This window comes from Camelus dromedarius, chromosome 20, assembly GCF_036321535.1.
Source record: "Camelus dromedarius isolate mCamDro1 chromosome 20, mCamDro1.pat, whole genome shotgun sequence".
Lineage (NCBI taxonomy): Eukaryota > Metazoa > Chordata > Mammalia > Artiodactyla > Camelidae > Camelus > Camelus dromedarius.
The window spans coordinates 1,084,557-1,100,378 of NC_087455.1; the positions used below are offsets into that span (position 1 = coordinate 1,084,557).

General features: G+C 63.2%; 1 protein-coding gene across 2 annotated transcripts in view; it reads left to right on the forward strand.

Moving 5' to 3' along the window:
- ZC3H3 (zinc finger CCCH-type containing 3) overlaps positions 1–15,822 on the forward strand; it is an 82,945-nt gene that overhangs the window by 47,483 nt on the left and 19,640 nt on the right. For both annotated transcript variants that reach the window (XM_031439775.2, XM_064476755.1), the window contains exons 5-8: positions 8,755–8,942; positions 14,236–14,278; positions 14,364–14,522; positions 14,622–14,691. In XM_031439775.2, coding sequence (XP_031295635.1) covers positions 8,755–8,942; positions 14,236–14,278; positions 14,364–14,522; positions 14,622–14,691 — 460 coding nt within the window. The remainder of the gene's footprint in view (positions 1–8,754; positions 8,943–14,235; positions 14,279–14,363; positions 14,523–14,621; positions 14,692–15,822) is intronic.

The following is a 15,822-nucleotide window of genomic DNA, read 5'->3' on the forward strand; positions in this document are numbered from 1 at the left end:
TGATGTCAGTGGGTCACGGTGCACTTAGCTGCCCCTCGCCCACTGACTCCCGGGAGCTTTTGCTGTTGAGCTCGTGGGCCTTTCTCTGGAGTTGGCGGGGATCCCGCCGTCTGCGGGACCACCACCCCGCTTCTGGGGAGCTGGTGGGATTCAGTGTGATTCTAGGAGGAAGAGGAGCCATCTCCCCAAGTCTGTGTGGGAGGGGCACCTGCCCCCCCAGCTCCTCTCTTCCTCAGTCTTTAGGAGGTAGTGACATGCGGGCCCCTAAGGACCAGAGCTTGTGGCATTTTGGGGTCTTGAAGTGTCCCACTTTGTCGCACGCTTCAGCATCTCAGCCTGGCCATGCCCGGGCCACATACACATGTGGGCAGAGCAGCAGGCGGCCGGGGGCTAGACGAGCAGCATCCCGAGAAGGGGGCTGCAGGTTGGAGAGCGCAGCGCAAGGGCGGGAGCTCTGAGGCGGGTCACCGGTCACAAGGCGAGGCCTTGCGGAGGAGCGCAGGCCATCTGCTGCCAGAGGCCAGGCCGCCAGGCTTCTGAGCGGGGCCTCAGTGAGACCCCGGCCTGCCAGGTGGAGGGCAGCCGGCGTCAGCTAGCTGGGCGCTCTCTGGGCTGGTCCCCGCATCCCTGGTGATGAGGGTCAGGGCCAGAGACACCAGAGTCACCTGGAGAGAGGGCACAGAGTAGGGGTTGCTGGGAGGATGGTGTGCAGCAGGGGCTGATGGGCTGGCCCAGCTTCTGGGAGGGAGCTGAGGCAGTGCCCTCGGGGCTCAGGGGACAGAGCCGGGGGTCTCGGTTAGGGGTGGGACATGGAGAGGGGACGTGGCGGGGGGGAGGCTTCAGGTTCAGGTGTCAGGGTCAGTACCCTGTGGGCGTCCTTGGGCTGCGAGGGGGGCAGGGTGAGCCAGGCGATGGCACACGGCTCCCTCAGAGGCTGTCAACCTGGGAACCAGTGAGGCAGGTGGTCTGAGGCAGGATCTAGGTCCTTTTGCTCCCTTGACTTCCTGAGGTCTTCCTAGAGAACTCTGGGCAGGGGTTCTGCTGCCTGAGTCCCCTACTCCTCTGCTTATGGCTGGTATGGAGCCCCTGCCAGCTGCAGCCCTGGGGGAGAGGCCCAGGATGAGCCGGCTGGACTTGACGTGCTCAGTGAGCTGGGGTGGGTGGGTGTTGGTGGGCAAGAGAGAGAGAGGGGGGATGGGGCTGAGGGAGCAGAGGAAGGGCTGGCCCTGCCCTCACCTGCTGTCAGGGGCCAGGGGGATCCTGGGCTCACAACCCAGCCTGGGGGGTGACACTTGGGCACAGAGGATCGAGGCCCTGCCCTGGGCTGCCCAGCCACATGGCTGCCAGGTTCTGGGCCCCGGCCCCTTTGTACAACGAGCTGAACTCCGCATTCTGCAGTGGGGCCGTTAAAGCCTGACAATACCTGCTGTCTGCAGCTAACATACGAAACACCGATAGCTTCAGCTGAGATGGGTTTTTAAAAGTGTCATTTTATGGAGAATTTTACTTTCCATCTTGTTGTTTATTAGGCTCTTAAAGGAAACGCTTGTAATGCATCCATTGATCGAAATACCAATTGAATAGATGTGAGCACATAAAACAGTCCCAGCCCCTGGTCCTGCAGTCACAGTGCTGGTATTGGGAGCAGCACGGTGAGTGTCACCCACCAGATGCCAGCTGCCTGGGCCCCGAATCATTTCCACTCATTATGGGAGAGAGATGGGCAGGGGCCTTTGGGAAGGAGCAGAGCCTTCAGTGATGACGCCTTCAGGTGACCTGCTGGTTGGGGGCGCCATGGGAGCCAGGCCCCGGCCAGCATCCCCACCTCCACCCCGCCCCTCCAGCTCCAGAGTGCCCAGCCTCTGCCCTTGGCCGGCCAGTCCCGCTCCAGGGTCATCCTGTCCCTGCTGCAACCCCACCAGGGCCCTCAGGCCCTCAGGCTCCTACCCAGGCCCGTGGTCCCCCATCCTCTCCTGGAAGGTGTGGCCTGGAAAGCGACTCGGGCCTGCCCCAAGGTGGCCAGAGGTTGGCAGGCAGGCGGGCGCCAGGAGTGAGGCTGCTGCAGGGGAGCTGGCTGCAGGGCAGATGCCGCGGCCCGATTCTCGGGGAGCCAGGGGCCTGGAACAGGCAGGGGACCACGTTCAGGAGGAATGAATTGTCTGGCAGGAGGAGGTCAGGTGGCCACGGTCATCACAAGGCCCGCTCTGTCCACTGGGCCCCTGGCTTCTGCTCCGGCGACCTCCGCCCTCCCACCCAGCTGGCCCTGCATGGGCCCCTCACCCAAGGGTCTCTCTCCCACTCCCGAGGACCCAGAATGTTCTGTCAGCGCCTGCACCACAGACCGCCCAGTGCGGCCTTGGCTGCCTGGTGTCTGATGCGGGAGCTGGGCACCGCTCTGGGCCCGGAGCCGCTTCCCCGGCCAGGCTCATGGGCAGGCGCAGTGCTGTCGCTGCCAGCCGGCTGAGCTGAGGTGGCGCCCGTCAGCGTTTCCGTGGAAAGCCCACTTAAGCAGTTTGCAGCCGTCACAGTGGCGGCTGAGCCTGACCTACTTGGGATTCGCTGTGCACAGCCGCCTCCCCCGGGCCCCCTTCTGCTGACGGTGCACTCCCTGCTCGCCTCAGAGCTTCGTGGAACCGCGCTCCATTTCCTGAAAAATGCTTCCCCGGTTGTTTTCTCTGCTCCCCAGCCAGCCTGCCCGCCTCCTGCACGGTCACCACCGGCCTGGGTGGCTGGCCCGGTGAGCAGCTGGGTCCTCAGCCACGCATGGACCCTGCCCCACGGGTTGTGGCCACAGGTCACATTCCATCCTGGGAGCCTGGCTGCACCCCACTGCCCACAGTCCTGAGTCTTCCTGCCTCTGCCCACCCAGCCTCCCCAGCCTCAGTCCTCCCACTGTGCCCGAGGGCTTTTCCTCGTGTAGGTGCCTGTGGGTCCCCCTCTTTGTTCTCCGGCCCACTGTGGCCCCGTCTCCCTCCCACTGCAGCCTCCTCTCTGCCTCTTACCTGACCCCTCCGCGGATCACAGTGCATGGAACCAGGCGGCCCCCCAGCCTCCCTCCTGGTGTGCATGACCCAGCACAGGTCAGTGGAGTCACACTCACTGGCCCGGCCCCGCCCCGCCCCAGGGTGCTCGCTCCCAGGTGTGACGCTGCACTTTGCCAGGGCCCGGGGCCTGTGTCTGCTAGCTGTCGGAGGTCAGGAGGGCTTCCCGCGGACCAGACCTGATGTCTGAGCTCGGTCTGAGCTGGAAGAAGGGTGTGGGGGCAGTGGCCAGGAGGGCCGGAGGGTCTCCTGAGAGGCGGGCATCAGTTGAACAATGGGGAGCCCCTGCAGGGTGTTAGGTTAGGTGGAGCAGAGGGAACTTACTCAAACATGTAGTTTTCAAACCAGCTGATGGGACAGGGTGGGTGCAGGGAACCCACCAGGAAGTTGTGAATGAGGCCAGGACCCCAGCCTGTGTCTAGGGTGAGAGGGCAAGTGGCTCAGTGAGGCAGGTTCCTCGGTGACTGAGGTCTGGGCCTGCCATCACTGGAGAGGTGAGGGCCCCCAGGAAGGGAGCAGGGCATGCAGAGGAGGGGAGGAGACCAGGGGGATGCCCAGGGGGCTCTCCCCATGAGCCTAGGGAGCCCTGCCGGACCTCTCCTCTCTGAGGGGACTGGGAAGAACGTGCCAGCAAAATGCCTCTGTGTCAAAGAGGCCATACTGTGGGAAGGAGCCATCAGCTCCACCAGCAACTTCCTGTCCAGGTGTGGGGGCCTCTGTGCCCAGCCTTTGTGCAGCCCTTGGGCCTGGCCCTGTCCCCAGGGGGACCTGTCCCGCCCTCTCTGGGTCGTTGTGCCCTGCGCTGGCTGCTGTGGGACTAGGTGCTGGGAGGCCTTGGGAGACCTGAGGATGGACTAAGCTGGAGGGGGCTGGGGTCCCCGCTGCCCCAGTGTGGTCCTGCAGACCCTCCCGGCGGCCCAAGGATGAGTCGGGGCTGTGCTGGCGGCATGAGTTTGAGGCCATTGGACCTGGCGAGGAGGCCTGGGCACCTGGGCACAGCTCCAGTGTGGGATTTGCAGGGCATCCGGGAGACTGGGGCTGCCCCCAGGGTCTCTAGGGCCTGGCTGGCTCCCTGCCCCTTGCCCACCTTCACCTGATTCTGCCTGTGATCAGGAGTGGGCCACCCTGTGGGCCTTCACACGATGTGGCCAGGCAGCCTGCCTGTCCTCCGCCCAGGGTCTTGGGGTACAGAGGAGGCGGCCCACTGGTCCACAGCACTCACTGTGGGGTGGGTGGGCAGCTGGCCCTCGGAAGGTCATGGGCAGGTGAGGTGTGTGCTCACACATGTTCAGGAGCCCGTCTGCCTGTCCCCTCCGTGCATGCGTGCTCATGCCCCAGGCTGCCAGGCTGCGCAGCCGAGGATGCCCTGGGTGGGCCTATCTCGGCTGTACGGCCTGAGAAGCAGACCCACGGCAGAAGCGCCCTCCACACAGTGTTGGGGGCTCCACGGACCTGCTTGGACAGGATCCTTGGTGTCCAGGGCCAGCCTTCAGAATCCCTGGGGGCTGGGAGAGCCCTGGCAGACCGGTACTCTTGGCCGCTGCCAGTGGCGCCCCCTGCAGGCCGGGTGGAGGACTCATCACACTCATCCTGTCCCCCCCAGACCCTGACAACCCCCTCTTGGGTCCGTTTGCCCTGGCACTTCCCACTCACTTGCCGGGCACAGCAGGTGAGAGGGGCCTCAGAGAGCAGAGCCCCTCGGTCAGCCTGCACGGCCTCAGGCCTGGAGCTCTCCAGCTGCTCCCCAGGCAGCGGACACGTGGACTGCTTTTCTTTTTAAACCTACTTTGTGTTGTGTGTGTCTTTCTCCCCATTACCACTGCTTTTCATTTAAAACGTTATCTCCCCCCACCCATCCTTCGTGCCCCCGCGGGGGGCGAGGGGAGGCCCAGCCCTCACCCCATGTAGTCAAGGTTATGGTGATAAATCCTGGGGCATTGTCACTTCTATTCGGAGTAAATTGGCCGGCCGCTTTCGGGCTGAAGGAAAGATAATTTGCTGTAGTATTTCAAATGGATTAGAAATGGATTTGAAGGGAAAGTTCATGCCTCCCATTACAAAGGCGAGAAAGAGGACTATCTTAAGGCACGGTTCCCTCCCTGGCCTTCATTATCCACGCTTAATACCTTTCCTATTTTCCAGCGTTAATGAAATTTCCTGGCGGCGTGGGCCTGCCGGACGGATGGGAGAAGCCTTTAGATCTGAGGCTCCTGTTGTAGAAAAGGAATTACAGGCCCTTGCCGCGAGGGCAGGAGCATTCTCCGGGTCCTTGGCCCTACTATTATCTCATTAATTTTACCCCCTCTTTTCAATACAGTTCGTTTCCAAAGGCTGTCCTCTCCATTAGGGTAACAATTTACTGGAGTGCTGTGACACCCACGGTAGTGAAAAGCTACAAGGCGTTTGGGACGGCTGCCCCCCAGCCCCCCATTCCAGACCTCGCCTGCCCGGCACTCACCCAGCCACAGGTCCAGAGTCAGCCGGACAAGCTGGTGAGGGAAAGGCAGAGGCAGCTCTGCAGGCCTGCAGGCTGGGCCTGTTTTCCATGGGCGACAAGGACATTCCTACCTGGCCAGCCCTCCCCAAATTCTTTGGGTGCATTCACCACCCCCTCCCAGGCAGTCCCAGGACACCGTCTGGGAATGCAGCTTCTCCCAGCCGGCTCCCGGGCTCCTGGGTGTGCCCCTGGAGGCTGTGGGCCCAGGGCACATGGGGCCCTGGGGCACAGGTGTGTGCAGACTGTGAGCACAAGCCAGGGCTTCAGAGCAGGAGGCCTGCTGCACCTCCACTCCTCCCAGGGGCCTTGGCCGCCCTGTAATTGCCATCAGGGCCCAGGGGCAGGGATTTTTGGGTGGGAAAGGAGATGGATTGGTTGGTCCCAGTTAACCATGAGAATAATCAACAATGTCTCAAGAAAGAAGTGTCGCCTGGGATGTAATTTTAGCCGTGAGAGCAAGTTGCGGAAGACAGCGATTAATGAGGCCACTTCTCTTGGGTGGGAGGTGGCAGCCCCAGACTGAGGCTCCTCTGTGCGCAGAGCTGTGGGACCAGAACACCCTCTGCCCTGAAGCTTCCAGTTCCTTTGGACCTGAAGCCCTGCCAGCCTCTACCCCGTTGGGCCCTCCCACACTGGGCCACCTCTGCAGGGAGGGAGGGGGCTGTCCCAGTCCGGCTTCAGCCAGGAGCACATGCCCACAGGCCCAGGGCTTTCTCAGCCCTTGAGAGGCTGGGCTCTGGGGCATCCAGGGCCCCGCTTCCTCCTTCCCACCTTCTCAAGGGCGTCCTGCCGCCCGTCACTCATATTTCCTAGTAGCCAGCGCCGTGGGAGGAGGGAAGGGTGGGTAGGAATGGTGGCCCAGGAAAAGGAGGGGAGGCCCCTGCACAAGAAGAGGCAGCTGAGAGGGTCCTTTTTCCCACCCAGTGTGTCCCATTGTCTGGATGCCAAACCTGCTGGGAAGTATGGGAGCTGCCCCGAGTGGCCACTCTGCAATGAGCACCGAGCTCAGCAAGAAGCCGGTGCTGTGAGTTGACCCTGGGTGCCCAGGTGGGCTTGCCACTGGCCCCCTAACAGTGCCTCAGCCCAGGCTGGCTTATGAGAGGACAGCTGCCTCGGGGGTGGGGAGACCACTGAAGGCTCTGAGCAGCACGGGGCTGAGGCTGTCAGGGGCCTGTCAGCCTTGGGCCGAGCGAGCTGTGGTGACCACTGGCCTGGGCTCAGCTCTCAACTGTGGGGATCAGGACTCAGGGCAAGCTGTGCCTTTCAGACAGTAGCCACAGCTCCTGCAGAGGGTCCAGAGTCCCCAAGGCTGACAAGGTTCTGCAGTGTGGGGAGGAGACCCCACCCGGCCTTGGTGTGAGCCCAGGGGACAGAGTGCCCTGGACACCCTGACGCCAGGGTGGGGCCCCAAGGACTGACGAGAGCCCCGGGGGTCTGGCTGCCTCCCCCAGAGGATGCCCACCCCACCTGGCCCTCCTGCCTAGACGTTCCTTGTATGGGGGCAGCCGGAGCCTGTCTGGCATGGCCAGCATGGGTCGGGCCGCTGAGGACCCTTGGTGGGAGTTGTTCCCTCCAAGATTGGTGTTTGTGAACATGTTTTAATTAAGGGAAACTGGGTCAAGTGCTTTCAGGCGGCCACCTCGGCTCTTCCTGCCTGACGCTGTAGCTTCAGGTCCCCAGTGCCTGGCACACTCGCACAGTTGCTACTTGGAGGCTGTGAGCTGGTGAGAACTACCCCTCACCTTGCAGGTGGAGAGACGGAAGCCTAAGGGGCTGCTGGGCTGAGTGGTGGGCCTTGGCGGCGGCTGCCAGCTGCCTGGGCCAGCCTGTGCGCCAGGGTACCCCGAGGCCTGCCCTGTCCTGCCTGGACTCATCGGACCCAGTCTGGGGTCCCCCTCCCTGGCCCTGTGCAGCCAGGTGGAGTTGGGGTCCATAAGCTCCCAGGGGAAGGGACTGCAAGGCATGGGGGCCTCAGGGGGAGCATACTGGAGGACCCAGGAGGGAGGGGGCTGTGTGTGCGCCCAGACGGGCCCTGACTTCAGCCGGCTCCTCTACTGGGCCCTGAGCGGCCCCTGGTGGCACTGCCTGCCCAAGGGCCGCTGTCTTCACACCCTGCCCCTCCCACTGCTTGGGCCACCTTCAGGCAGAGATGATGCTCATGGAGATAGCAGGTGCTCGTTTGCCCAGATTTGCCAGTGGGGCCTGAATGTACACTCAGTGGTGATAGCGGTGTGAGCAGAGTTGAGCTGATTCGGAATTAAGCTCAATTTGCATAAACATATTACTGCTGAAATGCACCCTGAGGGCTGAGGCCATATCCTTCCGGAGTCCTAAGGTCCCAGGCAGCAGGAAGGCCCTGACCCCTCGTGGCAGCTGGGGGAGCAAGTTGGCCAGGGCATCTGCAGGCCCACAGTCCGTGAGGCCTGAGCCAGGGGTCCTGGGACCGCTGCCCACCGCAGCCGTGGTGTCTGTGGGGGGATGTCTGTCTGAGGGAGGTACTGGTGCCTTCTCACAATCCACTCTGCTCTTGGGTTTCCTGGGGGGATGTGTGCGTCTGGCAGGATGGGGCCCAGGGCCAGGAGGGAGAAGAACGAGGAGGGAAGGAGTCAGCAGGTGGCTGTCAGGGCCGTGTGGCTGGCCCCAGGTCTGCACTTCTGGCCTGGGCATCTGCTCAGGTAACCCCCACAGGCAGCCCGGGTCTCTGCAGCCTTGGCCCTTGAGGCAACTCCAGTCTTTTTCCCCAGACAGCTTGCCTGGGTGGGGGTCCGTAAGGTTCCCATCCCCTTCCTGGGCTCTGCGTGCAGGGGAAAGAGGGGTGGGGCAGGGTGGGCAGTGGAGTTTGCTGGCTCCACAGCGCTGTGGTCCCAAAGCCAGGGTGGCGTGAGTTGGGGCAGCATCCGGGAAGAGACCCCCCTGGGCAGTGGTAGTGGCTGCTGGCCTCGGCACGGACCCTCGAGGCCGCCTCAGCATGGGTGCTGGGCCTTTCCCCTCACAGCAGAGCTCTCTCAAAGCCCCCCATCAGGAGGCCAGGGCCCGGCGGTCATGTCCCAGGGGTGTGCCTGTTGGGGGGAGGCACCTTGTCCCCTGTCTGGGGCCTTTCAGGGGCTCACACGGTCCCAGCCTAGCTGGTGGGGTTGAGGGTGCCACCTCCTGTGACAGTGGGGTCAGGGGACAGAGGCCCTGGGGCTGGGCTGATGAGCACGTCCCTGTCTGCAGGTCCTTGGTGCTGAACCGTCTGCGTCCGGCTGCAGTGGGCGGAAAAGCCCAGACTGGCTCTCCTCGGTGGCGGAGCAAAGGCTACCGCTGCATCGGAGGGGTCCTCTACAAGGTGTCGGCCAACAAACTCTCCAAGACCTGCGGCCGGCCCAGCGGCGACGGGGGCAGCAGGCCCCTCCTGCGCACAGGTGAGGCTCCTGGGTGAGGGCTGTGTGGTGCGCAATTGCTCCGCGCTTGCTGCCGTCCAAGGCTGCGGACCTGGTGCTCTCTGGGAGCCGATCCGAGTGAGGGCTTCCCTGGGCCTCAGGAGTTGCCCCTAACAAGGCTGGCTGCAGCCACCATGGGGAAGCCCCCCAGGGACAGCCGGGCGCATGCCTCTCGGTTGGCTGAGCCGCCTCTGATTTTCCATGTTTTGCTCCTGGACAAAGGAGATGAGCCAGGTACAGTGAACACGGCCTGGGCAAGCAAACACCTGCGGCCACAGTGCCTGATCGCATTGGCAATGCCTCCCGGCTGTGTCTGGAGGCGCCGCCACTGCCACACGCACCTCTGGGCCTGGGGAGGCAGGCGGAGGAGAAGGAAATGCTTTGGATTCGCTTATTGTACACATTAACTAGAAAAATATTTTGGTTTCAATCCATTTTTTACTCCCATTTCTTTTAAGAAAAAAAGGTGAGGTTGCAGGTAGTGAGTGTGGGGATTGCATGGGCCCAGCTGCCCTCAGCCCCCACCCCACCGCCACAGGGCAGGAGAGGGGAGGTGGGCACAGGGCCAGCTCTGCAGGGAGGCAGCCAGAATGCCCCTTCCGGAAGCCCTGCACTGTTCTCCCAGGGCCTCTGTGGGCCCGCGTACCCCGCTGCCCTCTTCTGGGCCTGGTGCACCAGATGCACCAGGCCCCCCAGGACAGGCTCTGCTCCGCCCCCAGGTGCCTGCTTCCCACGTGCCTGCTTCCCACCTCTTCCTTGCGGTGATGGGCCTCGTGGCCTCTCAGAGCGCTCTGCCTTGGCCTTGTGAGCTTGCCTGGTAGAGGAGCAGGTGTGGAGCACGGGCCAGGCTTCCTCAGGAGCCTTGGTGGGACTCAGCCCCAAGGGGCTAGCACTGTACATCAGAGGACAGCCCTCCCTCTGCTCCCGGTGGGCCTCTAGCCTCAGCACTCATGGTCTCTGGGGCCCCACATGATCTCACACCCCTCCTCTGTCCATTGCCTCTTCCTGGACGAAGCAGAGCCCCTTCCAGCCTGCTGCTCCCCCTGAACCAGGTCCCTCACAGAGCTGCCCTGGCCAAGCTGCTGTGTGGGGTGGACAGAGCCATGGGCACCGGGGACCCCATCTGGTTGAGTCCACAAGAGGCTGGCAGCAGCCACTCTGCAGAGTGACCTCCTGGTTGGTCCCAAGTGACCAAGCCTCTCTGTGGGTCCTACCCTCTGGCCACAGCTACCCTCCAGCCAGCTGCGGTGGTGGTGGTGGGTGCTCCTTGGCAAAGGGCACACCCAGCACCCACTGTCATTGTCCTATGCATCGTCCCCACTCATCGTGCCCCCTTCTGAGCTGGCAGGCAGGACCCGGGCTCCACTCCCTGCTGTGGTCCCCAGATGCTGGACAGACAGGCTGTGGTTTGGAGCTGTCATGGCCCTCGCAGGGGTCTTGCTGCACGTGAGCCCGACCCCAGACGGGCTGGTGGGCCTGTGAGTGGGGCTACACCTACCACCTGGGCCCCTCACATCCACGTGGCAGGAGAGGCTGAGGGGCAGAAGCAGGTTTGGACTCAGCCTCCTCACAGACACTGAGTGGCCCCTTGTTAGAGCCGCCTGGGCACTGAGTCTGAGCGGAGGGGCCCGCATCAGGGGCTGTGGGGGCGCCTCCTTTCTCCCCAGCGCGGCACCCCCACCTGCGCTGGCAGCCAGCGGTGAGGGAGCTGTCGCTCTCACTGGGGAGGACACCATGCTGATCCCGTTCCCCTCCCAGGGCTGAGCTCCGCAGAACCCCGCCTCTGCTTAGAGGAGCGCTGCAGGGGTGGCGTCTGGGCCTTCCCACCCCTATTCCCCCAGGCCCCCGGTTTCTGGGCAATCAGATGAGGACAGAGGCCTCCGGGGACAGGGCAGGTGGGATCCCAGGAGGCCTCCTCTCTGCTGACCTGCCCCTGCAGGCCACCCATCTGACCAGCCTGCTGGCTGCTGAGAGGCAGCCCTGGGGCTCAGCCTTCCCACCTCGGTGTGGGGGCAGGGAGGTGGGGTCTGGAGCACACCCCACAGGGCAGCTGGTCTTGGGGGCACGAGGCAGGGCCAACACAGCACCAGCTGCCTGGGCCCCAGTGCGGGTGGCCGACTGTCTGCAAGGAAGGTGGATTGCTCCCGGCTGTGGGAATGCCTGCTGACCAGCAGCCCACTTAGATGAATAATAATTAAAGAAATAAATTTTCTTCTCTGGTGTCAACAGAACTTTGACTTCAGCAAGAAAGTGCAGCCCTCCTTGGGAGGGGGCAGGGGCTCCACCTCCCCTCCTCCTGGCTGCCCAACTAGGCTGGGCAGCCAATGCTCTGAGGCAGCATCAGCCCCTAGCTGGGCCCTCAAGCCGTCCCAGGCTTTGTGGGGAAGAGAGGGGCAGAGCCTTGTCCCTGCCCATCTCCTGGCCCCCCAGCCCCAGGGGCAGGGCCTTTCTGCAGGCCGACCTCAGCCCCCTGGAACCCAGGGCTAGGCACTTCTCCCGGGTCTAAGGCCTGCCTGTGCAGCCTGGGACTCCTCCCCACGTGCTTTGGCCTGGGACCTGGGGATACCCAGCACAGGCTCGGATGGCTGCTCTACGGGTCTGGCATGTATCTCGACCCCGAGAACAAGGGCCCTGAGTCCACCTGCCAGGGCCGCCTCCCTCAGCCTGGGCTGCCAGGCTGGCCCCTGGGCTTGTTCTGAGCCCCAGGTCCCAGACTGACGCAGACTAGGCTGTGGTGGGCAGCCTCCCTGCTATTGACCTGCCAGTGAGCACCCCTGGGCAGGTAGTGGAGCTCTGTACCTCATCTGTGACCTGTGATCAGTGACCTGCGACCCCTCCCTAGGTTCTGTGCATTCGGTCTCACAGAGCTGCACGTGAGAGAGGGCCCTAGCAGTCCTTCTGGGGCCTGCCTCCCTCCCTTCTAGACACCTCTTCCTGGGACTCCCTCTGTCCCAGGAAGCACCCAGTTTCAGTCTTCTTCCCAAGGGTGCATATGCCAGGCCACCTTGAGAGGTGGGGGCTACAGGAGCCCCCGACTCTCAAGGAGCAGCCACCGCCTGGGCCGGGTGGGCGTTCTAGGGGGCTGCCTAGCTGGCTGTGTGTATTCCAGGAAGATCCCTGGGAAGTGCAGCTCCAGAAGGCTCTGAGGCCCCGTTTTCAGCTAAACTTTTTAGCACCTCTCAAAGCCTCCACGGCCTCCTTTCAAGCCAGCTACTTTATGTGCATTTTTTAACACCGCAACACCGCAAAGCATTTGAAAAGGTGTCTCCTGTTCTTGTAAAAATTCCCACTACAAGCCCCACACTGGTATTTTTATAAGAGCAAAAGTGCAAAGGGGAATAAACCTGCCCTCCCCCCCAGAGGCCAGGCCTCGGGGCTGGTCTGACAGGCAGACACGTGATGACAGCGGTCCCTGGCGGGAGCAGGTGGCACCGCAACATCACGGCAGCCTGGGTGACAGCCCGGGGAGCCACGCTGACTGGCAGCTGTCAGACTGCTCTCTGTCACCCTCAGGCTGGCAGGTGCAGGGACACCACGTGCCATCTGGTCTGGCCACCACTGCCAGCCACCCCCAGGATGGGTGTCCCCAGCCTAGAAACCAGACTTAAGTATGTCCTGGATTCTTCCTGAGACCACTTCCCACCGGCCCCTCACACCTTGAGACCCCCCTCTCCCCTCTGTGTCGCCATGTCCCCCTCCCCTGTTCACACACCATACCAGCCCCACTCAGATCTCAGCCACCTGGGCCTAGGCCGCCGTGCAGGACACTTCCCTCCTGTTGGGGGTCTCACTGCACAGGCCTGGAGCCACCTTTTTTTAACTTGAGGAGACTGAGGCTCAGAAAAGGGCAGACCCTGGCTGGAGGGGCACCTCCAGCAGGGCCTTGAGGGCTGGCCTGGGAAGGGCACAGAGAGCATCCAGGGGTGGTCAGGGCTTAGCAGAGGGTGGGAGGTGGAGAAGGGTGTCCAACGGCCCAGCCCCTGAGGCACAAAAGGGTTTGGGTGTGGACGGGCCGAGTAAAGTGTCGGGACATTTGTGTGACTGGGTGTTGGGCTCGGGATGGGCCCAAGATGAGCGGGCCCAGGGACAGCCAGGGAGGGGCTTGCAGGTGGCAGGAGGGCTGCCTGTCCAGGCTTCCCATGTGGCTCCAATGGGAGCGGCTCAGAGCCAGGCAGCTTGGGGACGTCCCTTTTTAAACTTGGGACGCTTTATCATGGCTGTAGGTCCCTAGAATTTCTGGGTGATGTCACTTGTGCCCCAGCCACCAGATTCATTTCAGCCAGCTGCCTGTGGGAATCGGATCTGGTCTGGGAAGGGTCACATGTGTGTCTGAGGCACTGAGGAGCCTCTGTGGCTATTCTGAGCCGGCTCTCGCCTGCCCCACCCACCCTGGTCCTAGGGAGGAGCCTGGCATCTAAAAGGCAGGCGGGGCCGTGTGTCAATCTGGACACCCCTCTGCAGGGCCGACTCCCACTGCACACGACAGTGCCCCGCCTGGCCCGCGGCTCCAGCCCCGGGCTCCAGCTGCCCTGGCTGGGCAGTCACCTGCTCCCTCTCGGTCACCCTGGACCACTTCCTGAACAGCTCCCCTTCGGGCTGCAGCAGTGGCCTCAGAGAGGCCTTGTCTGGTCCACGCATGTGGGCCTCTGAGGAGCGTCTCACAAGGTGCCTCTGGCATCGTGAGGACCGGGCACCTGCCGGGGCTTGGGGCCACACGTGCTCGTCGGGGCCTGTGCAGGCCGCGGTTGGCACACAGCTCTCTAGGGCCTGGGAGTCAGGATTTCAGGATTTACAACCATATACTTTTTTCTTTTTATTTTACAACCCTTTGAATAAGCCATTCTTAGCTACTGCAAAGCCAGGTGGCATTCCCAGACCCCGCTCAGGCCCACGTGTCCCTGGGTTCTGCTCCAGGCAGAGGGAGGCCCCACCACCCACTGTTCTGGGACCACCTGCCTTGAGGCAAAACCAGTGTGGCCCTGGGGAGCTGTGCCACCAGACCTGGTCCCTGCTCCTTGTCCCCGTGCCCATGTCTGCCATCTCGCCTTGGCCTCCCACCAGCACGGGGTGGAGGGTGGCCCCGCAGCTTTCTGTCCTCCAGCACTGCATTCCCAGAGGGGCCTGGCAGGGCCTAGGAGGGTGAGCTGTTTCCTGGAGGGGGCAGCAGTGCCTGAGCTGAGGGTGGGGATCCCGAGGGGGCCGGTGCCACGCAGGAGGGCAGGGAGAGGACAGAGCCGGGGTGGGAGGCCTGGCGTGACCGGCCTTCTTCCCACAGGCCGGCTGGACCCTGCCAGCAGCTGCAGCCGCTCCCTGGCCAGGTACGCTCCTCAGGGTTGGATTGGGGGGGCCCTCCCCATCCTCGCCTTCCTCCCTGGGGCTCATGAACCTCTGCCCCATCCCCAGCCGGGCCGTCCAGCGCAGCCTGGCCATTGTGCGGCAGGCGCGGCAGAAGAGGCGGAAGAGGAAGGAGTACTGCATGTACTACAACCGCTTCGGCAGGTGCAACCGCGGCGAGCGCTGCCCCTACATCCACGACCCCGAGAAGGTGGCCGTGTGCACCAGGTGCCCCCCGCCCCTGCCTGGGCCTTTGGGGGCGGCGCTGGCGTAGGTCTTGGGTCTCCCCAGGCATCCCCACTCTCTCAGACCCTCCCCTTGGCGCAGGTTTGTCCGAGGCACGTGCAAGAAGACAGACGGGACCTGCCCCTTCTCCCACCATGTCTCCAAGGAGAAGGTGAGTTCCTGGCCGCTCCTGGCCTCCCTGCTGGCTGGGCCCAAAGTTTTCCCCTCCCTGTGTCTGTGTGAGGAGTTGGGAGGGTGACCTGAAGGCGGTGCCCCATCATCCCCACGCAGGTCCAGCCTTGGCCGCCTCTGACGCCGGCTGGAGGCTGCGCCTACCTGGAGGCTGTCCCTATACCACCCGGGGTCACCACCTCCATCCCTGTCATGTACCCAGGGGCAGTGGCCCCACAGGTGTGCCCTGGCGGCCCCGGCCTCACCCCTGTCCAGCCCCGCGTTTGGCGAGGGGCGGCTGTACGAGGTCCGTTCCCTGGGAGGTGGAGGAGAGGGAGGCACACAGCTGGGGCCTCCTGTCCAGGGCCCCGCCGTGCCGGGGCCAGAGCGCCAGCCTGCAGGGAGCCCTGAGGTCGGGGTCAGCGCTGGTGGGGAGCCCACTGGCCTGGAGCGGGGTCTGCGGCGGGCAGGGGAGGCGGGCTCCAAAAGGGCTGCTGCCGCTGCTGCGGCTACTGCTTTTCCCCGGGAGGGGCTCGGGGACAATCAGCATCTTTCTCCCTAACAGAGCTTCGGAACTCTGTTGTGAGCAATTTGGAAATTCACGTTGCGTTTCGGGTTCATTAGCTCCCAGCTCCAAAGCCGGTGCGTGTTCTGAGCTGTCTAATGTGGACGCCCCGCACCAGCGCCCTGAATTAATGTTATTGTTATTTGTGTGGACGTGCTGGGTGCAAACAAGGTTAATTGAAATGCGAACGCAGTTTCCTCTTGATAACCGCACTGACAGCGAGGAGTTCCGTTTGGTGCAAGAGGTGGCTTTATTATCCCTTTTTATTAGTGCTAATTTGGGCCCTGTATCAAAGCGCACATTAAGGGAATTGTCTGCAGCCTCGGCACCGCCAGCCCCAGGCCGGCCGCTCCCCTCTGCGCTGCAGTTAAAAGACAATTAAAAATAAACTCTCTTCGCTAAATCACCCTTTGTTTCTCTGCTTTCTCCCTCCTTCCCTCCTCAGCCTCAGTTATGTTCCCCCTCCCCCCAGAAAAGTGGCTCTTTGAAGTCCCTGTGCATCCCCTGCGGGCAGGCAAGAGCCCAGTGGGGTGCGGTGGGGACCAGCAGTGGGGACCAAGGAGCTGC